We start from the raw sequence: 23252 nt of genomic DNA on the forward strand, positions 1-23252 counted from the left end.
AATGTCTTTCTCCAACACTAAAGCCAGGCTCAAACTAATGGACTCCCGATTACGTCGGGTTGCGCTGCACACATAAAGATAATCGCTACTGTCAATGTTATCCCTGATATGTAAACGCTGAGACAATGCCCAACATTGTTTGATATTTACAATTTATGATCGCCTACTCTTTTAATGGCAAAATCCTATATCAGGACGTTGGACGTTGCCCGACAGATTGTTGTAAGGGGTTTTCAGCTGAGAAGGGCCGATAGTCGTGTAGTTTGAGCCTGGCTTAACTCATCCTTTCACTCACTCACAATAGACATATTCTTCTGCTCGGACACTGTCTCTCTCACTAGTGCTACCAAGTCACTTACATTAAATCTTCCCTATAGAATCTCCTTAGACCTCTGCAGTGCTTTGGAGACAGACTCTTGAAACAAACGTAACTTATTAATAAACAGGATCTGTGTTATGTGGTTAAGCACAACACATGGAATGTGAACAGAACATAAAGAAAACGAAGATTGTCTTTCTGTGTCTATCCATTTCTGTAGGTTTGATGAACAATGATCATTCTTCTGAGCATGTGAAATCAACTCTTCACTCTCTGACTGACCTGAATGTGTATGAACACTTCAGTGCCCCTGTCTTCACACAGGTAGTATTACACCCACATTGTAAACTATTGTATTGGGCATTTCTTTATATGACATACATACAATATGTCTCATAAGTGAGTACAGCCCTCACATTTTTGCAGATGTCTAAGTATATATTTATATAGGACAGCATTAAAGAAATTTCACTTGGACACAATTATTAGTGACCCCCCTGGGGGGGGGGGGTTGCCTTTATGTTGTGATAGGACAGGGAGGACTATGACAGGAATCGAGTGGGTAGAGAGAGACGGGGAAGGGTTGGCAAAGGACCAGGGCCGGAATTGAACCGGGGTCAGCCGCGTAGCAGACGGGTGCCCTACCGTTAGAGCCACGGTGGGGCCCACTATCAATATTCTAACAAAACAGAAAAATAATCTTACTTCTCTCTTCTGTAGGTTTTGGAAGAGGCATCTCAAACATACCAGTCTATGGATACCTACAGGAGCCCCAGAGATGGAGCACTCTTCATCCTCTGCCACAATCCCATCGGCCCACAGAGAGACAGTAGACAGTCATGGGACGAAGCTCTACACACAGATGTTGGCTTCAGGTAAAAAGAAAACTTATTGATTTGCAAAATATTCTATAGTGCATATGCCTGACTCTCTAGCGTGCAGCTTCGTGTGCCCCACTACTAGGTCTGGGAGAGCATGCGTTGACTTCGCCTTCAGAACAGCTTGGCTTTATCTATCATCTTTGCGTTCTTGCCACCAACAAATTCCTTCAAAAATGTTTTCTGTCTCTGAGTCAATATAGTCTATCTGTCCAGTGACTCCTCGATGCAAGCCACCATTGATATTGAACCAATAAATGCTCAGACAATTTTCTGGCGTGTGGTGTAGTTCCACTTAGCTCCACCAGGGGGCTCTGGAGCTACACACACATACACACAGGCTGGATCTCAAATGGCGCACTTGTGCACTTCGGGCACTATGTTTCTTTGCGTAACTAATACAGCATACGCACTGAAACATGAACACTAAAGTGCACAAGTGCACCATTTGAGATTCAGCCATACTACCCGACTGTTTGTAAGACACTTTTATTACAATACTTCTCAAAAAGGTGAAGTGCTAGAGTTTGGATTTTGAGGTATCCACTGGCCGTTTTTATCAGCAAAAGTTGGCTGGCTCTGTTAAATATCAATGGAATTATCCAAATGCATGCATGGCTTTTATTGTTGTAACACAGTTGATGCATGGTGATATGATTTACTTTCATTGATATTTTGTTAGATTTCAGGTAACCTACAGGTATTTACAGTATGAATAAAAACATTATTCACGAGAGAAAACCCCAATCTAATAGACAGACTTTTTCAGGAATTACTTGGAGCACGTTGCTGCAAGACTGAAAGATTGGAGCATACAGGCAGGAGGTGGACCAGAGCCCTGTGAATCCCCTCAGACTTGTGCAGGTAGAGTAGAGAACCTTTCAGTGAATGAAACAGAACATCATGTAAAATTTTAACCACACGACAATGAAACATCACCACAGCTATAACAGCCATGAATAGAATACCCTTTTTTTGTCACTATTCACCTGTCTAATTTTCACTATACATACTGTAACACTTGAACGATAACTGCCTAACTGGACATCAGCAAACTGATTATTGCTGCGAAATAAATATCTGAGATGTAGTTATTCATTTATTCATTTAAACATGTCTTTCCTATTTATTTATTTTTTCCCCCATTCGGAACAAGCTGTCCCAATTACAACAGAGGGAAAAGCGGAAATTTACATACAAGAGGAATCATTAAAGGTCAGTACACTATTTAATAAAAAAACTATTTCAAATTTCTCCAGTGGTCACCACTTCAAAATTACATTACAACAAAGTAGATTAACGATCTCACAGGAATGATCTTCATGATTAAAAATGTTCAGGAACCAAAATGGGATGTAAGGGCCTCCGCACACCGATTCCGACAGCACTGCAGAGAACTGCCGGTTCCAGCAATATCCGTCTGCTACACTGGTGCAGACGTGCTATGATTGTCGGCTGCCAGTTACGGGAGAGTGCTATTTTTGTCTGAGCCGCCCCTTGTTGATCCATGCTCTGCTGCGATGAAATTCAGGGTTCCCACTGGTGCTTGAATTCCTTGAAAATGCTTGAATTTCAAAAAGTGTTTTCAAGGTTGTGAAAATGCTTGAAATGTGTGTCAAGTCAAACTCTGTAAGCCAAATAATGGAAATAAAATACCCTAAAATTGATGAGAATGCAGGAAATTGCATCTTAAAAACACAACATTTTCTGGGGGAGGACGCCCACACCCCCTTCCCATGACCTATTTAAAGGTGCTGGAAAACTGGAAAGATGGTGCTTGAAAGTGCTTGAAAAGTGCTTGAATTTGTTCATGAAAAAGGTGTGGGAACCCTGGAAATTATTATATAGCACATCTGCGCCAGTGTGCGGGGGTAACGGAAATCGTCAGAAACAATAATGCTCTGTGGTGCTGTAGGAACCGGTGTGCGTAAGCCCTAACTATGCAAGTCCTCCACTAGTCAAGGGTCCCCTGCAGTAGGTACTTCGAGTTAACAGGACATGTTTTTACAGGCACTTAACAGGAGTTAACAGGATATGTTTTTACAGGCACTTAACAGGAGTTAACAGGACATGTTTTTTACAGGCACTTAACAGGAGTTACCAGGATATGTTTTTTACAGGTGGAAGGATTTGCTCCGAAATCCTCTGCCAAATGAAGTAGTTCTGAACTGAGTGGTTGGGTACTTGAAAAGGCCCTCCAAATAAAATGTATTGTTTAGTTGCTTGTTCATTCTATGTGTAGAAGTTTTTGCTTCACTTGGTAAAATTATTAAAAATTATGGAAGCCATTCAAAGTACTAAATGTGATTGTTTTTATTCTGGGGTGTACTCATTTTTTGTGCCACCTTAATTTCACTAAAAGTGAAAAATATCCAATTTCTGTAGTATTATTAAAGTTGGCTTTCTGTTTAAGTCCAACAGATGTTGTGTTAATAAAGTAAACATACTCTGCACATTTTGGGAATTAACAAAAATAAAATTTCTAATTTAAGTAAACAAAACAATACTGTATAATTTACTCCTTAAAGGGACACTGTGCAAGAAATGGTCAAAAAAGGTACTGCAACTATGCTGCTCATTGAAACTGGGCTGCCTATTGCCAAATTTGATCTTTACATGAACGTTTACTAAGTAAGCTTAATAAACAAATATTTTCTAGTATGGTCCAAGTACAGTCCCTTTTTCAGCTAAAAATGGCTATTTTTGGAAATTCAAAATGGCGGACCATGGAGAAGATCCCTCTTTTCATGTATGAAAAGTGCAATTTTTCCAGTCGTAGTGAATACTTAAAATGTTATGGTGGTGGTAAATATTCATGAAAAAGGTAACATTACTGAATGGGCTGCATGAATTCTGGAAATAAACAACTAAAAATCTCACTCAGTGTCCCTTTAAACATCACATGTATTTGACTTTAAAGGGACACTGTGTGAGATTTTTAGTTGCTTATATCCAGAATTCATGCTGCCCATTCACTAATGTTGCCTTTTTCATGAATACTAACCACCAGCATCAAATTCTAAGTATTCATTATGACTGGAAAAATTGCACTTTTCATACATGAAAAGGGGGATCTTCTTAGCCTAGAAATCTAGACGCCCTACAGCTTTTTGCTGTACGGGTCTGGCTGCGCTAGGCTAGGATCTTCTCCATGGTTCGCCATTTTGAATTTCCAAAAATAGCCATTTTTAGCTGCAAAAATGACTGTACTTGGACCATACTAGAAAATATTTGTTTAATACTTAGTAAACTTTCATGTAAACATCAAATTTGGCAATAGGCAGCCCAATTTCAATAAGCAACATAGTTGCAGTACCTTTTTTGACCATTTCCTGCACAGTGTCCCTTTAAAAAAAAGATTATATCTTTCCTTTCTCACAAGGCGTTTAAGATTGAGCAAGAGCGCTTGAAAAAGGAGGAACAGGAGAATGCAGCAAAGAAAGACAAAAGTGGGAAGGCCGGTGGACGAGGAGGCAATAAAGCGGATCCTGGCAAAGACAACAAGAAGTCAACCAAAAGCCCTGAGCAGTTACAAGCCACCTCTCAGCCTACGCCCCCTCACCCACCAAAGGACTCAGAACATCAAACTACAGATGAACCAGTGAGTGTGCAACCAAACAGTGTGCAAATACAAAATATTTGTCTTAATTCTTCTACTTCTTCTTCTTCTTCTTCTTCTTCTTCTTCTACTTCTTCTTCTTCTTCTTCTTCTTCTTCTTCTCATTATTATTATTGTTATTATTATCATTATTATTATTAGCATATTGACTGCCAGGTTGGTTTTCGGAATTTTGCCAAGTATGCCAGCAATCCAGACCATTCTTGTCGTTTTTTGTTGAACTACAGCATATGTCGCGTACCCGTTAAGACACAGTGTTATACATTTGCTGTTAGCAGAATAGCAATGGCCAACTCGTAGAGCGTTACTAAAGGCCCTGTGCTGGGTCATAGTAGGGTATAGTATTAAGTCACAATTGCCTTCAAATTTGTCACATGGACAATTTAAAACAACTGCTAAAGGAGGAAATTACAACATTTGAAGAGTTCAGATGCAAAACCCCCTAAGTGCCATTTCAGAAAATAATCTTAATTCATTTTTATTTAATACAAAGCTATCAAAATTGCATTTTTTTTAATTTTTTTATTTATGTAATATAACTATTTATATGTATTATCAAGTACATGAATGTAAACCAAACCAACAAAGGGGTTCTCTAAAAATATAGAAGTGCAGGTGTTCAGAAATGGAGTTAGGGGTTTTTGCATCTGAACTCTTCATTTTTTGACTCTATTGCCAATTAGCCAACTAAAAGGCAGTGAAATTAGCTGTTTTGAACACAAGGTCTACATGCCTAATTGCATTGGGTTACCGCCATGTATTTGGCTGATTAGATATTGATGATGTTGTACCAGATGAATGCATATGGAGCAATGTGGAACCACATGTATTTGGTGAACTAGGTTAACTGAAGTTGACTTTGTTACCGTACATGATAGCTAATATAGTAAATGGTTGCAATAATAAATGCATAATCGCTTTATTGAGTGAATGCTTGTTTTTTTTGTAGGCATTTGCAGGCTACAATATGAACGGTTGCTTGATCCATCTTATTAGCGAGAAGAAATTTCTCTACCCAGCAGATGGAGGCACTGTCCAAGTGGAAACAAATAATTTCATCCATGGTAAAAGAAACATCCTCCTATGTTAATGTAATGCACAATATGTGGTGAACTTCTCCGTGGCAGGTCCTCCTGGGCCAGGGGTGTCAAACTCGAATTCAAAAATTCAAAATTAGAATCTGGGATGAAGTTGTGGGGTGAACATAATGCATTTTTTATGCTGTATATGGGCAAGGGCAAAAATCACAAACCAGGGTTCGTAGGGTCATGGAAAACCTGGAAAAGTCAAACACTCGTGTATTTTAGCTTAAATGTGCCTTAACGTATTCTGTTGTGGGAGATGTTATATTGGCTGCAGTCCACTTACAGTATATTCCTATGACACACCTAATTTCATGTTCAAGTCATGTTACGTTGACACACCTAATTTCATGTTCAAGTCATGTTACGTGTCTTATTGGAGCCCTAAGAAGGGTCCTGGAGCGGGCACTGTGGTGCAGTGCGCTAAGCCCCCCCACACATTTAAAATACATTTTAAAAAAAGAAGGTTCCTGAAAGTTTTTTCACTGTACCTGAGACAATGAAATGATGGGTGTGCTGGGCGAGTGACACTGAAAGATATTAGCCACTATACTAACCACTATGTTAACAGATGATGTCATTTAACCCATTTTGACCTGAAAACGTCTGCTCCTAAAACAGAAATGGGAGTGGTGTGAAGTGGTGGCACTTAATTTAGTAGCTCTACTTTGATGCCTGGCCTTTGTTTATGCGACATCTTCACGACGGCGAAAGTTTACTCTTGTCCATTAATCTTATAATGTTTTCACACCCGGGCCCTTTCAGCCATTTTAAGTGAACTCAGACCTGTAACACATCATTTTCTGCCCACACGTGAACGCTCCAAAGTGTACCCAGACCTCTCGGAAGTGAACCATTAGTCAATAATGGTCTCAGCACGGTTCGCTTATGATTCCTGACAAGTTACATTTGTGACTAGGTGAATCACCAAGGGAGAGCTCTAGAAGATCGGGTATGGTCAAAAAGACCATAAAAGTCTAACGGGACCAGAAAGAGCAGTCAGTTCTGTTGTTGTTCATATTGTGAGTGTATTACAAAAATAACTGAGTAATTTTGCTGACGGTTCATTTTTGGTCCACTTAAAAGAGGACTGAGTTTGGTTCTCTTAAAGCTGACTAGGTGTGAAAATAGCAGTAGAAGTCAGAAACTCTTCCTGCTCATCTTCAAACATCGCTTTAATCTATTGACCTCTATCTGTGGGATTGTCCAGCTCAACTTTACTGTGATTATCCTGAGTCAATGCAAGGGTGCCCGGAACGAGTTTTAAAGTGGCAGTGCATTTTTTTTTCTTGATTCTTTACTGGTGCTGCACTTCACTCATTTGCGGTAAAAGTTGACAAACTATTTGAATGGAATGATTTTATCGACTTCTTTTTTCAGGTATGGCTCAAATGACAATATGTGTGATCAAGGACATGCACCACCTCTACATGAATTATTCTGGGACAAATTCAGGGCTACAGCTAGGATCTCCCAAAATTGCAGGTGAATACACTGAGGTTTTTTTTAAGTACTTATTTTTTTGTCTAGGTTCACCCATACTTCTTGTGGCACTGCACAAAATGCCATGACCTTGGCTATCTCCAATTGAATTTGAACATTTCCAGCAACCAAATGTAGAGTTTAAAGGAGAATTCCGACCATTTTACAAACGTATCCCATCTGTTGGAGGCCAAGGGAAGTTGTCCAAATGAAAAATCGCAAGAATTTTTAATGCAGGCTGTACCAAGTTTGCCAATTGCGCTAATTTCCATTAATGCGGGGCTATTAAGCAAGCTTTCAACCGTCTCTGAAGATCTTTACGTCTATCAAAATGCTTTTGAACAGATGGTCCTTGGCGTGTGCTTCCATACAGTAATTCAGTCCCTAATATTAGCATTACTTTCTGGTTTCACAGACGTGCATATTTGGTGCCCTGTGCTCTTGGCCAATGATGTTGCAGGCCGCATAACATTCTCCATGGCATGGCTAGTTTCTGCAAACATGTCCTGACATTGAGACATTGTTTGCGGAAACTACAGTTCCGTTTTTCCATATTATTGCACAACCGTTGCCTGACTGCAGATTTGGTCCGTACATTGATTGTCACACCAGCTCGAAAATATAGTTCTTAGTCAAATCAGATTTGGAAATTGACTCGGTTGTTTCTACTTACATCCATGAGTGCTACTATAGCCCATGCAAATAACTTTTGCTGTAGTGAGTTGAAAGGCTTGATAAACATGTTCTTTGTACACAATCACTGTTACATGAAGGAGATCTGACGAGTTCTGTTAAAATTGTTCCTTCGCTGTTTTTTACATCTGCTGCTACTAGCTTTTAGCACAAGATTTAACAGATTTCGTAGCCTTAATCTGGAATTTGTTGAACAATGTTTTCCAATGTTGTACAGATAGCAGTGCTATATTCAGAGATCATTACATGATTTTTGAGTGCGTCCTTCGACTGGTAACCCACCTCAATGCCTAACCGCATGGTTTGTATTTCTGAGTGGCCGTATTTAAAAACAACATCTTTTCATTTATTACTTTGTGAAATGAAAAGTCTATGAAATGTGTAGACGTGACTGATGTTAATGCCTTTCTTTGTAGAAAGGAAACATTTGGATCATCATGGCTCCTTTTTTGCCATGCTCTCTACTGGAATGAAGCTGTCTTCTTGCCATCCTTGCACAGGTGAGAGGCAGCTGTGACATAATTTTATGATATCATTTCCCTTTGTCTTTTTGCTAAAAAAAAAACAGTGAAAAAATAACTCTATTGGCATAATGAAAAAGCAAAACAAAATGATAATAATACATAAATACTAGCCATACAAAGAAATATAAATTAAAATTTGGATTTGCCTACACACTGTTGGTGTTGGTCAGTATGGCGTTGCCTTAAAGTTAACCCTCTTCGGCAGGAGTAAACCAAGCTTACCTATGGGACATTCATGCTTATATCTGTTTAACTTTATGCAGCATTTCTCAAATAATGCCATTGTACTGCTTTATACAGATAGTGACAATGTAATGTAAGAGAATACAGATGAATGTCAAATCATCTGGGTGCTGGGTGTATAGGGCCTGTGACAAATAAGCCAGAAAAAGGATTTGAATGAAAAAAAAAACTTAAGATACCATTTATAAAACTTTTTTGTTGTTGCTGGGACTATACACTTTATGTTCTTTTAAAAGTGTCATTGAAATATGTATTTATATATTAAATTATCATGGCAGCGTTGAAAATGGTCATATGGTGTTCTGTAGGCTTACAGCACACATTCAGCATGCAGCCTTGTTGTCAAGGTAGCCTACAAAATAACACAAAACTCACTAGACCAACACACCTTCAGAAGCTGCAGCTGATGTTTTGGTTTTAATCGTAGATGATGTGCGTTTGTTTACTTACAGGGAAAAAAGAACCAGAGAGCACTCTCCCATCATCAGAAGTATCATCTCCGTCAAATCAATGTTCTCACACTGAGGTAGTGTGTGTGTTGTGTGTTATTGTGTGCATGCGTATACTCTCACTTATTATGTTTGATCACAGTCTGATCTTGATTTGATCACAGTCTGATCTTAGACTTTTTCTCCCCTTTAGGGATTACTTGTCTGTACTCCTGATGGCATTACTGTGCAGTTCATTTGTCAAGACATTGGTAAGTGTGTGTGTGTGTGTGTGTGTGTGTGTGTGTGTGTGTGTGTGTGTGTGTGTGTGTGTGTGTGTGTGTGTGTGTGTGTGTGTGTGTGTCAGGAGGACACTGGTAAGTTGGGTAGGAATTATTTGTCTGATTCCTGATGACATCATGAGGAAACTGGAACGCCCTTGACCATTTGAGTAGTGTGAAGGTCAGAGTCCAGGTGGGATTTCCAATAGATGGGCGGCGTTGTGGCTCTTCTTCCACCTATCGCTCTCAGCTGTGTCAGGGGTTTAATTCAATTGGTTTGGCTGAAGTGGGGCATCTGACAGACAGATGGTTTATCCAATCACAAATGCAAGGATTTTGATCATGAGACTCATTCGACATGACAGTTATGGGGGTACAGGCGTGTTGTTTTACTGCTGTTTTTGAAATGCTCTACGAATTAATTGCTATTGCCATCGTCACTCTCTAAAGCCCGATTCGCATGGCATAGATATTACATGTGCATCACTGGTAATTCAGAATAATTGCGGAGAATGTCTGAGTTCTTACTCCCGTGCGAATGTGGCATGCCTGTAATTTGTGAAGTTATAATTCTGCCGCATATTACCTACCGTGTATCAATGAAACGCAGACATCCAGTGATATTTTAAGTCCTGTGTGAATCAGTTGTATCAGTGAATCATTGTACGAATTTCCGAATTGAAAGAATTTCAATTCAAAGTAATGCCATAATACGAACACTAGGTGGTGGTGTTCTATTTACTTTCAATGGGTGGTGTAGATTAAATTCAAAGAAATTCAAGGTAATGACACCACCTAGTGTTCGTATTATGGCATTACTTTGAATTGAAATTCATTCAATTCGGAATTTCGTACAAGCCTGGTGTGAATGTGTGTGTGTGTGTTTGTGATTGCAATTGCATGTCTCTTGTCTTTTCTTGCTGTGAATAATGGAGTATATTGGCGAAAGTTTGATTACCTGCAATTCAGGGGCAATTAGTAATAGGCTTATCCCGTGTAAATAACAAAGTAAACCAATTAAGCAAGAACAATTCTAAGAAGAACACTACTCTTCGCGACAAAACAGGAAGTTGTGAATTCACAACAAGTCCGGTCATAATGTCTGTAAATGGAATAAATTACAAACTTATCCCATCCGATTGTGAATGCGCCACAAAATTAACACAGAGGTGCGGGGGTAACTGTGGTCCATAAGCCCGATTCGCACGGGATAAATATTACCTATGGACCCCTGGTAATTCGCAATTACTCCTGGACCTCCGTGATTTTTCGGCTCGCATTCGGACGGGATAAATAAACGTCTGTTATTTACTCAATTCACAGACATTACAAGGGTAAAATTACCCCAGGACGTCTGAGTTTCGCCGAAATAGAGTAGGTAATTCGCGGCGGAATTATTACCTCACAAATCGCAGACATGGCACATTCGCACAGGACTAATAAGTCAGACATTCTCTGTAATTATTCCGAATTACCTGGGGTCCATAGGTAATAAAAGTCCCTTCCGAATCGGGCTTTAGTAATATTTATCCCATGTGAATCAGGATATACTGTGCTCTAAAACATGACTGTGTTCTCATTTTGTATTTTAATAGATGGAACTAAAAAACTTCTGGTGCGCCAGAGTTCAGCCACCCTTGAGCCATTTAATCAGGACAATAAAAACACAGCGGAGCTTTCCCGAGTGATAACAACTGAAGGAACTGTGATCAAGTATTTACAAAATGGCTCAAGTCAGGTAAACACACTTACAGACACATTTCACTAACAAATAATACCAGTACGCGTATGAGTTATGCAGACTGGCAAATGAAAAGTGCAGACACATTAACTTTTCTCTCTTGCTAGTTACTTGACCTAGTAAGTATTGATGGGTCCCCCATTTCAGTTATGGTACCAATTATTTTCTAAGGGTGATTTACATGCTTTCATACCATTAGCGCCATACATAACACTGCCATTAGCACAACTTCTGCCCACTATATGGACCTTTTTCACATGACATCAGAGACCTTCGAACACTGAATATTTCAATGCATTCAAAGTTGTAGTTGCATCTGGTGGTATTGTGTAGAATGGTGGACAGAGTAGGTATTGCAACTATGCTACTCATTGAAACTGTGCTGCCTATTGCCAAATTAGATCTTTTCTTGACAGGGTTCCCACGGGTCATGGGATTTCTGGAATATCATGGAATTTCATAAAAGTTTTTCCAGTCATGGAAAGTCATGGAATTTTACCATTTTGCATGCACAATCATGGAATATCATGGAATTTTCTTAACAGTTGTGTAGAAGCAATAACATTTTTGTTTGGTGTATAACATTGTTTCTCACTGGTTATACTGCAATGCTTCACCAGAGACAGTTTGGCTTTGCGCTGTAATGTGCAACATTCTAGAATGCAGTGTGCTCACTTAAGTCTGGCGGTAACTCAGCGTCGGCTCTAGGGGTGAAGATAATCTTCAGATTTCACACTTTTTAAAACTTTAACGTAATTTCTTTTTATGGAAGTGGTCATGGAAATTCTGTTTTTTGGGTCTGGAAAGTCATGGAAAATCATGGAATTTTATATCTGAATTAGAGTGGGAAACCTGCTTGAATATTTACTAAATGATAAACTACCGGTAATATTTACTAGTATGGCCAAAGTACAGTACAGTACGTTTTGTAGCTAAACATGTCTATTTCTGGAAATTCAAAATGGAGAAGATCCACCTTTTCATGTATGAAAACTGCAATTTTCCCAGTCATAATGAATACTTAGAATTTGCTGATTGTGGTAAATATTTGTGAAAAGGGTAACATTTGTGAATAGGCAGCATGAATTCTGGAAATAAACTGCTGAAAAAATATTAGACAGTGCACCTTTAAAGCTATCGCAGACAAAGACAATATTTCAAAAACACACAAGTTACTTTCAATATATGTGCCTAGAGTAAGAAGGTAAGTTTAATTATAGTACAGTTCAATTACAATGTGGTATGTCAACAAAGCATGCCACCTATGCACATGTGCACAAACATCCTCAAAAACACATGCAATACTGATAAGGAAATTAATTAAACTAATTAATTAATTAATGAGACCACGACAAGTTGATCAGAGTTTACAATTTACTTTTGCGAAAGGAGAGAGTGAGTAGCCCTGGAAAACACTCGCTTGGCATCCTCGGTCTCTCTAATCTCTCCTCCCACAAAGACCCTTTTTTAATGGGCAGCACAGAAGGAATAGAAAAACACAGGCTAACATTGTTTCTTATCAGAGGACCTTGAAAGTATCTTCCTTGTCACATAGTTTTCCCTGGGGAACATTTGGAAAGGAATAGAGCGCGACAGTATATGAAACAAGTACAGAAGTGAATATGAAGCAAAGTCTTTGCTACAGATCATAATTATCTCTACAAATACATTTTCATTTCAAGATCTGTGATTGATTTTTTGCGTCTCACATTGGAGGAAGTACTATACAGTATGTGGCCTCGCCGCACTTTACAGGTACTGTACAGGTTAAGTGATGGCACTGCACGCTTGTCCTACAGCTTATGCGCAGTGGTTTTGCACATGTGCTCCCATGCCAGAGGATTGCTAGGAAGTTTCAAGTTTTAAAGGGACACTGTGCAGGAAATGGTCAAAAAAGGTACTGCAACTATGCTGCTCATTGAAACTGGGCTGGCTATTGCCAAACATGAAAGTTTACTAAGTATTAAACAAATATTTTCTAGTATGGTCCAAGTACAGCCATTTTTGCAGCTAAAAATGGCTATTTTTGGAAATTCAAAATGGCGGACCATGGAGAAGATCCCCCTTTTCATGTATGAAAAGTGCAATTTTTCCAGTCATAATGAAAACTTAGAATTTGATGCTGGTGGTAAATATTCATGAAAAAGGTAACATTAGTGAATGGGCAGCATGAATTCTGGATATAAACAACTAAAAATCTCACACAGTGTACCTTTAAGTCTCGACTGTGCAGGACGACCATGGTTATGTATCTGCTCTCTGAGAACTCTGAAACAGCTTGACCAGACTAAAAGCTCTGGATAACTGAATTTATAAACACCAAAACGTGACATTGATGTGGTAGTTTGGAAGGTTTTTTTCTTCTTGCAGCAGTCATCACTCTTAATAATTTAAACCTCTGAGGGTGCTGGCCCAAATATTAAATTCAATGTTTCAAGAAGAAGGCCGCACCTTGCATAGCAGTGTTTTTTTATTGCACAAACGCGTTTCGACGTGTGCCTTCTTCAGTGTGCAAAAAAGGTTGTTTGGAAGGTGACCAGAGCCGTCATGTTGGGTGATTTGGTGTAGTTTGAGCTACCCTTTACCCTGGTTTGAAGTTGAGAGCCCACAACAGCTGAACAGCTGTGATGCATGACGGTTCCGAAAATAATACTTGCCTTCACAATATGAAATATTGTATTCACAATTATGAATGGAATTTGTTTTATTAGGAGTGTACTACTGCTGTAATATACTCAACACATAAACCACGTAGAAAGTTTGTCTGTCTGACCTAGCAACTGTAATACAAGGGGGCAAGACTTACCAAAAGGCGACTCGTCCTGTCTCTATTCAAGGTGTAGGCACTGTTTATTTCCATGAATTATTAATTAAACACAGCACACAGACCATTGTATTTTTCATATTTTACTCAAGTAAAACAAAGGAAGAAATGTATGCTTTGTTGACAGACTCTTTTTGCTGATGGCACGGTAATCACCTATCAAGATTCTGATCATATTCTACATTCGGTTCCGGAGCCACCCACTCAAGAGAATGGATCTGCAAAGGACGAGAAAGTGGACAACAAGGAATCTAAAGAGGGAAAAGGTATTGACAATTAGATGTACAAAAGGAAGGCACTAGATTAGAAACTGGATGATAAAGAAATAATTAAGCAGGCTTGCAGAGCTAGTAATCCCTAAGTACCGTTTATTATTATTATTATTATTATTATTAAGCGGGCTTGCAGAGCAAGTCCCGCTTATAGTAATCTTTAAGTACAGTTTATTATGCTTGCTTGCTTGCTTGCTTCTCTTGTGCAGGGCTGTAAAAATAGAAAATGGATCTCCTCCTAGGCCTTTCGAGATGGAGACACCGTTCAAACACTAAAATGACCGGCTCGGCTTGGAGATAATAATAATAATAATAATAATAATAATAATAATAATAATAATGCATTTTATTTAAAAGCGCCTTTCAAAACACTCAAGGACACTGTACAGAGAGAAACAAAAATAAAACAAGACACATAAGCAGAATTTTAAACAAAAATGAATAAATAAATAAATAAAATATAATATATTAAATAAAATAAAATAAAACAAAACAGAGTCAAAGAATGATAAAGAATAGGCTATATGAAACAAATGGGTTTTTACTCTGGATTTGAACAGGGGCAGAGAACTGGAGATAATTTGTTCTGATATAGCATGTCCGTGTCTCTTATCGTTTTTCCGTTTTTGGCGATTTTGTGCAAGTTTGGGTCCCCATAGAAAACAATGGTAGAACCTTCAGAGACAGAGTTCCGTCCACTCTACAGATCAGAGTGTAGGAGGCTTTTTTGTTCATAAAACATCAACACTTTCACCTAGAAGTTTAGTTGACACGTTGTTAGCGAGCTCTATGAGATGACTCCAAACGGTGAAAAGATCATGTCCCAACTCCCATTACTTTTTAAATGGCAGGTGTGTAAAAAGTGCTGGGCTGGCCCAATGGCTTTTCCTATTGATTTTTGAAGTGCCTTTCTGAAGAGTGCACATCTTCCACAAGAGGTCCATTTGTGACTGAACCGTTTAACCTATAAACTTCATTCAAGGACTGTTAGAAAGATCACATGTATGACTCCAATCTGTGAGCAGGACATGTGCCAATTCTTTTTAGTTTTTTAACAACAGCGATCTAAAAACTAGAAACTGTTTTGATTCTGCCCTCTGCCTTAGAGCACAATACTAACTGCCATACAGAGAATCAGAAAAGGCCAGGTGCTACCAATAAAGGGTTCCATCTCAACTGTCACTTTCTCTCAACATTCTATTCTAAACGAGCATGCAGCTGCGCTACAATTCTAGAATTCTATTGTACAGCTCTTCAAAGCAATGTGATATTGTCTTGCTGGAATATTTGTGACATCCAGCTGCTGCTCAATGGTAAAGGTGCTGGATTCGAGATATGGAGGTTGTGAGTTCAAAACCCACCCGGATCCATGTTGATTTTCAAAATTATATCATATGCAGTGTTCCTTAGCCAACTTAAAATAGCATGTATGTCATTTAGTATCAATGGCAAAGGTGCTGGATTAGAGATATGGAGGTTGTGAGTTCGTATCCCACTCGGACCCGGAGGTCGTGAGTTCAAATCCCACTCGGACCCATGTTGGTTTTCAAAATTATATCATATGCTGTGTTCCTTAGCCAAATTAAAATAGCATGTATTTCATTTAGTATTAATGGCAAAGGTGCTGGATTAGAGATATGGAGGTTGTGAGTTCGAATCCCACTCGGACCCATGTTGATTTTCAAAATTATATCATATGCAGTGTTCCTTAGCCAACTTAAAATAGCATGAATGTCATTTAGTATATCCCCAAAATGCGGAGCTACAACACTTTCAAGATGGCTGAATCCAAGATGGCTGAATTGTTTGGCCCATAACTTCTTACTGGGTGGATGGATTTTTCCAACATTTCTTTTAGCTTTGTTTCCTCAATAGTAATTTGTTTTTAATTTAGGTATAGAGATATCAGAAATAAAACTGCTCAGCTCTGCCCCAAAAGGCAAGCCCGCTTCCAGCATTTTCTGTGAGAATGCAATCTAGTTATAATAATCTTACTGTACTCCCACATCAACAAATTCCCGTGTGTGCAATTGCTTTGCCACTACATGGAAATGAAGGAGGCGATTATTAACTTCTGACTAAATTCTGATTTTGTCGGTGGACAGACGGATGTGCTAATCTTTGAGGCAAATATTGTAGCAAAGCCTCAATATGAATGCTAATGAACTGAAAGCAAGTTCTGGTTTTAGCAATCACACAGTTATTTTATGCACCATGTTGAAATAAATCAGCAGCAGTATTATAGGTGTGTATTGACCTCAAGGTCTTATAAACTATTAATGCTTGTTTTGTTTTTTGTTTTTTTATGTTGCTTATCAGTCAAGGGTAATATCGAGATTGATGCAGAGAATGAGGTGGATGAGGTGACGAAAAGTGAGCCGGCTCCCGGACAGCTGTGTGGTTCCTGGACAACAACGTCACCCTCAGGCCTCCAGATTCACTCTGTGGGAGAGACATCAGACATTCAGCACATCCTCACTTACACATCAACTGACCCCTTCAGCCAAACGGTACGCGACCAGCTTTGTTCATGCTTAAAGGAGTATGCCACTATTTTGGGGCTTAATACAGTTCAAATCGTTGGCTGGGGTTTATAAAGGTGGTAAAGTGTCTTATTTTTCATGTTAAGCGTTGTCTTGCTTTAAGACAAGTTAAAAGAGGGAGTATGTTGCTAAGATAGTGAAAGTCAATGGATCCGTGTAGCATTGCTACATGCTACACAGATCCATTGACTTTCACTAGCTTAGCTCTTCCCTCATATACACGTCTATACTGTAGTATGATTTGATGTCAATGTTGCTAAAGGTCGTCACTCTGAGAGAGGATGGAGTTATCTCGGTGCAGGAGCCCAGCGGGTCTACAGTCGTAGAGCATGCAGACGGGACCCGCATCACAACTTCCCACCAGGAGACCACGGGTGAAGGTGACGATACTTTAAAGTAAATGAGTGTGAAATGTATTTATAAGAATCTTGTTGTTATTGTATTTGCCTGTTCATCCTTATGACCTTCATAAGTTTTAGGGTGTTTTCTGACTGGTTGCTAGGCATGCATTAAAATAATTTATCATGCATGTTTCCAAAGTTTCGAAATGGAGTTATGTCAATAAGGTTTAAAACGTTAATGTACAGTTCAAGACAAAATGTTTTGCCCCCCTTCTGGAATTAGACATCTCTCTTGATTTCTCAATCTGAATGACCATTATTAACACGTTTCTGTTATTCTGAAAACAATTACACCATGGACACAATGTCCAATAAGTTACATTTGTAAATTTTTATTGTTATACCAACTTTAAACAAAAAAGGGCAAAAATGACAAGCCGTGGCGATCCTTCAATGACTGGCTCCCCACCCCAGGCAACGCACCATTTGACGGCCTGAGCGAAAATAAATTGCAAAATTGGTGAGAAAATGTTTAGAACTGCGGATGAACTTTGCTTTATTTCCCAGACCTGCTGTGCAGTATGAAGAGGTGGATGGTGATACAAAACACAGGTTTTCCCACTGTGCTGATGGGGGATGATGGAAGCTGCCAGGTTTTGTTTGGGGATGGAACAGTTATTTTAGCCAGCTCAGATTTCTCTTACCAGGTAAGTGAGAAAACAAGGCCTAATGAAAAGTTGTCACTGTTCCATTGACGTTCCAATATCTCACCAGGAGGGTATTCCACAAGCATGCTTATGTGAGGAACTTGGCCATGTTAACCTGCAGAAATTTGCAACCCTAATATATGTAGTACAAAAATGAGAACAGAAGGCTCCTTTATTTCTGATTTACCTATTCTTATTTAAAGGGACAGTTTGGTCAATTTCAACATGCAGTTGTAATGCTCACACTACCCTGGACTTGTTAGTGCCTGAGATTTTTTTTTCTTCTTCTTCAGCCGTTTCCGAGATCCTGGTCATTGTAATGGGGGCAGCTCTTTGTTTACATTTCAAAAAAACATTTTTATTTATTCCCAAAAACATCCAAACGGTTATAAAACACCAGCAGACAACTAGCAAACAGCAGTACCTTTTGGGAAAATATTTGGAGTTGGCCTATGTTTCATTTTTTAAAAATGTAAACAAACGCTGCCCCCATTAGAATTGCTCATATCTCGGAAAGGGCTGAGCCGAAAAATGTGGCATCACCAGGTACTGACAAGTCAAGGGTAGCGTGAGCAATACAACTGCATGTTGAAATTGACCAAACTGTCCCTTTAATGGTAGAGATGGTGATCATATTGAAAAATGGTGACCATCTACGGATTTGTGTGGTTTATACTAATGAAAGTGTGTGTCAGATTTCATGCTTGCATACCAAAGTGAATTATTCTAGGGTATTTTGGCACTTTTTTTATCAGAGAGAGGAGAGAGAGAGAGGTTCCATTGGCCCATTGTTTCCGGGTTCTACTGTCGCAAGGGGGAGGGGGGGAGGGGGGTCCCCCTTTAGGCAGACCTAGGCAGACCTAAGGACTGTTCTATTCAATGCAAGGAGTATTATGACACGCCCCTTTAGGCAGACCGGAACCTGGTCACGTTAGGTGCCCATAGCAACCTATTACATTGGCATATCTCTATATACTTAAAGAATCTCTGTTTTTATGTTTGGTTGCGTCTGTGCCTAATGGGTTCTTTCTATTATCCTGACTCCCGTCCGCGACTTGTGCTTGTGGCCTCGCACTTCTCTGACACTCCGCCTCCGTGGAGAAAACAAGGAAGTTTCCCCACTGTCAGCCTAGCCACAGCAACTTTTGTGGGACTTTCCCCTATTCAAAATCCTTATTGCAAATTAGAAAATGAATGGAGCGAGTCAAGCTAAATCCTGATTCCGTTTGGCATGTGGTCTGGATTTCTCATGATAGCAGTGACTTTTATAGATTTGGATTGGCGTCCTAAGACCACTAATATTCAGCAGGCAAGAAACGTTATTTTAGTTTTTGTGTGGAACTAGGTAATAGACTACGAGCGCCTCCCGTATTTGACATGAACCGAGGCTGAAGGCGCACAGCCAGCCCTACCGCTGCACCATGACTGAAGTGGCTGCATGTCAAACATGCTACTTCTGTTGTGTAGTCCAAATAATTAGCCTACATATTTTTGCACGCACACAACTCACAAATCGCTTGACAAGTCGACAATCACACCATTGGTTATCATTACTTTTGAGGTACAGCATATGTGTGATCTTAGACTAGAGGGATCTGAAAACAGGTTTGATCAGTCCATTGGAGCCCAGTCAAATTTTTGACTTCCTAGGCCCCATGAGCTGCCCGGAAGGGGTGGAGACTTTGGTATCCCATGCAACATGGCATGGGCTATTCTTGTCATGTCTGCCTGCTCTGTTCACGGGGGCATTGTTGGCTCTCTCAGTCTTAAATTGGGTGAGTATCCCGCTAATGCCACTGCTCTCCCATGACTCTTTTACACTGTACATGAAAATCAGTGGATCAGTTGAAAAAAATCCATCGATGTTATCAGCCATCATGTTGTTGTATGTATGTGCATTTATGTGTTATGTGTAAAAAAAAAAAAACCTTAAAAAGAGACGTGTTATGTCAATCTCAATAGGAGGCAAAACAGGGCTATGAGCACTAAAGGACACTGGTGGTGCACTAAGCCGACAGTTGATCCTCTGTTATGAGACTGCTTGCGTAGACTAGTGTGAAAAAGAAAACCTGAGCCCAACGCCTCTGGACTATTTTTATCTTTGCCCTGTTCCCACTAAAACTGCACAGTATGTGAACCAAGCCTATGTAGTGGATATGAACCTAAGATATCTTCCGCCTGAAACCCATTGGATCATCTCTTTGTTTCAGGTCATGCTCTCCAATTCAAATCTGCTGTCCATAGATAAGGAAGGCCAGGTTATGTACACATCTCAACACAGAACCGCCACATTCCAAAAGTTGCAGCCAAGCTGTTATGTGATGTCACCTTTGGGAGACATCTTATGTCATGTCACTGATGCCTTCGGAAACCATTTTGAGGTAAATAAGTTCCAATATGTAAGTTTTTGTGATGGTATACTATAATCTAGAAAATGCACTTAGAAAGTGCAGACCTCTGCAAAGGAAGCTGTCGCTGAAATGTTGGTGGTTGATGTGTTAGGATTTACAAGCAGCGGTGTAGTCTACTTTTTTGAAGTGGGTATACTGTATATTCGAGCATTTTTTGAAGTGGGTATACTGTATATATTTATGCTGTTCTAAATAATGGATCAATCAATTTTAAGTGGTTATACTGAAGCCCCTAAAATTTAGAAGTGGGTATACTCCGTATACCTGCGTTCTACGTAGACTACACCACTGTTTACAAGGGTTTGCTTATTGCTTGTATTTACTTTGTGCAGGTAAACTCTGATGGCCAGACATTTGTGACAGAAAGTAAGTCACAAGATCGCTTGAAGACTGCACACATACCAAGGTGGGTCGCACCACCTTTTGTGCTCATTTTCGAGTTATCTTCCGCAGTGTCTTTTAGTACAATGAGTATATAAAGAGGCTGAGGGTTCTTTTTCAGATTGTTTGTGGCAAATGGAGATGGTTCTGGACTGGAGTTGTTGAGCTCTGAGATACTAGACGATCTACTGGCAGAGGCTCATGCTGATTCGACCGTAGCTATTCTGAAAGACATCATTCCAGAATGCCCAGGCAAGTACGCTGAGCAGAATAGAAACTTGCATGAGTGTGTGGGATGCATTTAGCAGTGCATTTAGCAGTGGGATGCATAAATGCATGCATTTAGCAGTGTTTCCCACAGACAAGGTAGCATTATGTGGTGCTACAGTACGTAACACCTAGGCTAGTAGCACGACTGTAGGCTACTATTAGCCGATGGTCATGCTGGAGTAAGGGATACATTAAAGGGACACTGCGTTAGATTTTTAGTTGTTTATTTCCAGAATGCATGCTGCCCATTCACTAATGTTACATTTTTCATGAATACTTACCACCACCATCAAATTCTAAGTACAAGTTTCATTATGACTGAAAAATTGCAATTTTCATACATGAAAAGGGGGATCTTCTCCATGGTCCGCCATTTTGAATTTCCAAAAATAGCCATTTTTAGCTGCAAACTAGGACCATACTAGGAAATGTGTGTTTATTACTTAGTAAACTTTCATGTAAAGATCATATTTGGCAATAAGCAGCCCAGTTTCAATGGACAGCATAGTTGCCGTACCCTTTTTGTCCATTTCCTGCTCAGTGTCCCTTTAAATGGGTCAGGAAGGAGTTGGATGACATTATTTTGATATTCCCTTGAGATCGGAGTTGGCCATGCAAGTGTTTCTGTGTCGCTCGCTCACTCACTCAGTCGCGCACTCTCTGTGCGTGTGAGCTCTTGCTCTCTCTCTCTTTGCACTTGTTCCCTCGCTCACGTTGCAGAATTAGTTTGCGCCGTTGTCATTGTGCGCTGCGTCACAGATTGGTCTTTGTATGGAAAATGCTGTTGAATATCAGTTGCACGGGAGGAACATACTGATTTTGTGTCTGAAATTAAAGTTATAGATGGGAGCGCCTCGATACAAAATTCTACAGTGAAATGTGTTGAATGCAATGTACACTTGAGTGCTTATACAGTATATATTTGTGTTTTTACTTGTGTTTTCCTTCCAGGAGCCCAGGAAATTACACTGCTGAAACCAAGCCGGGTTGAAAGGTGCCTCGATCAGATGGCCAAAAAGGATATCAGGTCGTCCCACCTGAAATGCAGAAATTGGGACAATTTTCCCTCCCATGAGGTTAGGCATGTTCATGTGATGTTGCATGGTCTTCAAGTCTTACTGTGGCCGATGCTAGGTATGGGGACAATGAAATTCTAGGTTGTTTCGCCCGGAGGCGGTATTACGTGCCTACGTCACAATAGCTATGCGCGTCCTTGTTGCCGACGACGTTTGATTCGTTGCCATGACAACCGTCCATACCGGCCCTGGCCTGTCTGTGTGCAGACAGGTTGTCTGATCGGGTACTTTGTCCAACATTCAAACACTCTACGAAACATGTCTCATCAAAAAGGTAGTCCAAGACACTCTTCTTGTCCAAAAAATGTTAAAGCCTTTATTATTATAGGGTTGCCATATTTCAGTGGTTAAACAACGGGACACATCGACGTGCGAGCGGGAAACATTAATGATATGCGTTTATTTCAATGGGGTAATATGAAGACGTGCATTATAAAAAAAAGAGACAGTTATTCCATTTACCTGGACAGACCATAAAAACCGGGACAATCCAGGAAAAACCTGGATGTGTGGCTAATCACTAATCACTAATCACTAATCACTGTCACTAATATCTACGAAACACATTAGGGCCTCCTCCGCACACCAGTTCTGACAGCACTGTGGAGCACTATTGGTTCTGACATTTTCGGTTACTTCCACTCACTGGCGCCGACGTGTTTTACTATAACAAGGAATGGCCAATTGCATCACAGCAGAGCATGAATAATCATTGGGTGGCACTGACAAAAAAAGAACTCGGCCGTAATTGGCAGCCGATATCTGCCGGCATCAGCGTTAAAATCGTGGAATACAGTATATTCAGGACATAACCCCCCATAACCAATAATATTAATGTATAACACATCATGTCATACTGTATTTCTGTACGTTTTCGGCTATAGAATTGTTGGTTCGGTTGCCAAGATGTGAGATTTCATGCCAGGGATTTTGCCCACTAACCAGGCTTCCGAAATTCCGAATTGAATGAATTTCAATTCAAAGTAATGCCATAGTACGAACACTAGGTGGTGTCATTACCTTGAATTTATTTGAATTTAATCTACATTACCCATTGCAAGTACATAGAACACCACCACCTAGTGTTCGTATTATGGCATTACTTTGAATTGAAATTCTTTCAATTCGGACTTTCGT

General features: G+C 39.8%; 1 protein-coding gene across 1 annotated transcript in view; it reads left to right on the forward strand.

Moving 5' to 3' along the window:
• The window catches only part of spag17 (sperm associated antigen 17), a 42683-nt gene that overhangs the window by 17437 nt on the left and 1994 nt on the right, over window positions 1–23252 (forward strand). The window contains exons 14-32 of the mRNA XM_063200608.1: window positions 540–643; window positions 1040–1194; window positions 1967–2061; window positions 2354–2412; window positions 4580–4798; window positions 5766–5880; window positions 7279–7383; window positions 8490–8573; window positions 9293–9366; window positions 9483–9540; window positions 11145–11287; window positions 14242–14380; window positions 16706–16896; window positions 17192–17309; window positions 17838–17977; window positions 20188–20358; window positions 20721–20794; window positions 20891–21021; window positions 21991–22115. Of these exons, the coding sequence (XP_063056678.1) occupies window positions 540–643; window positions 1040–1194; window positions 1967–2061; window positions 2354–2412; window positions 4580–4798; window positions 5766–5880; window positions 7279–7383; window positions 8490–8573; window positions 9293–9366; window positions 9483–9540; window positions 11145–11287; window positions 14242–14380; window positions 16706–16896; window positions 17192–17309; window positions 17838–17977; window positions 20188–20358; window positions 20721–20794; window positions 20891–21021; window positions 21991–22115 (2300 nt within the window). The remainder of the gene's footprint in view (window positions 1–539; window positions 644–1039; window positions 1195–1966; window positions 2062–2353; window positions 2413–4579; window positions 4799–5765; window positions 5881–7278; window positions 7384–8489; window positions 8574–9292; window positions 9367–9482; window positions 9541–11144; window positions 11288–14241; window positions 14381–16705; window positions 16897–17191; window positions 17310–17837; window positions 17978–20187; window positions 20359–20720; window positions 20795–20890; window positions 21022–21990; window positions 22116–23252) is intronic.

The sequence above is a fragment of the Engraulis encrasicolus genome, chromosome 6 (assembly GCF_034702125.1).
Source record: "Engraulis encrasicolus isolate BLACKSEA-1 chromosome 6, IST_EnEncr_1.0, whole genome shotgun sequence".
NCBI lineage: Eukaryota > Metazoa > Chordata > Actinopteri > Clupeiformes > Engraulidae > Engraulis > Engraulis encrasicolus.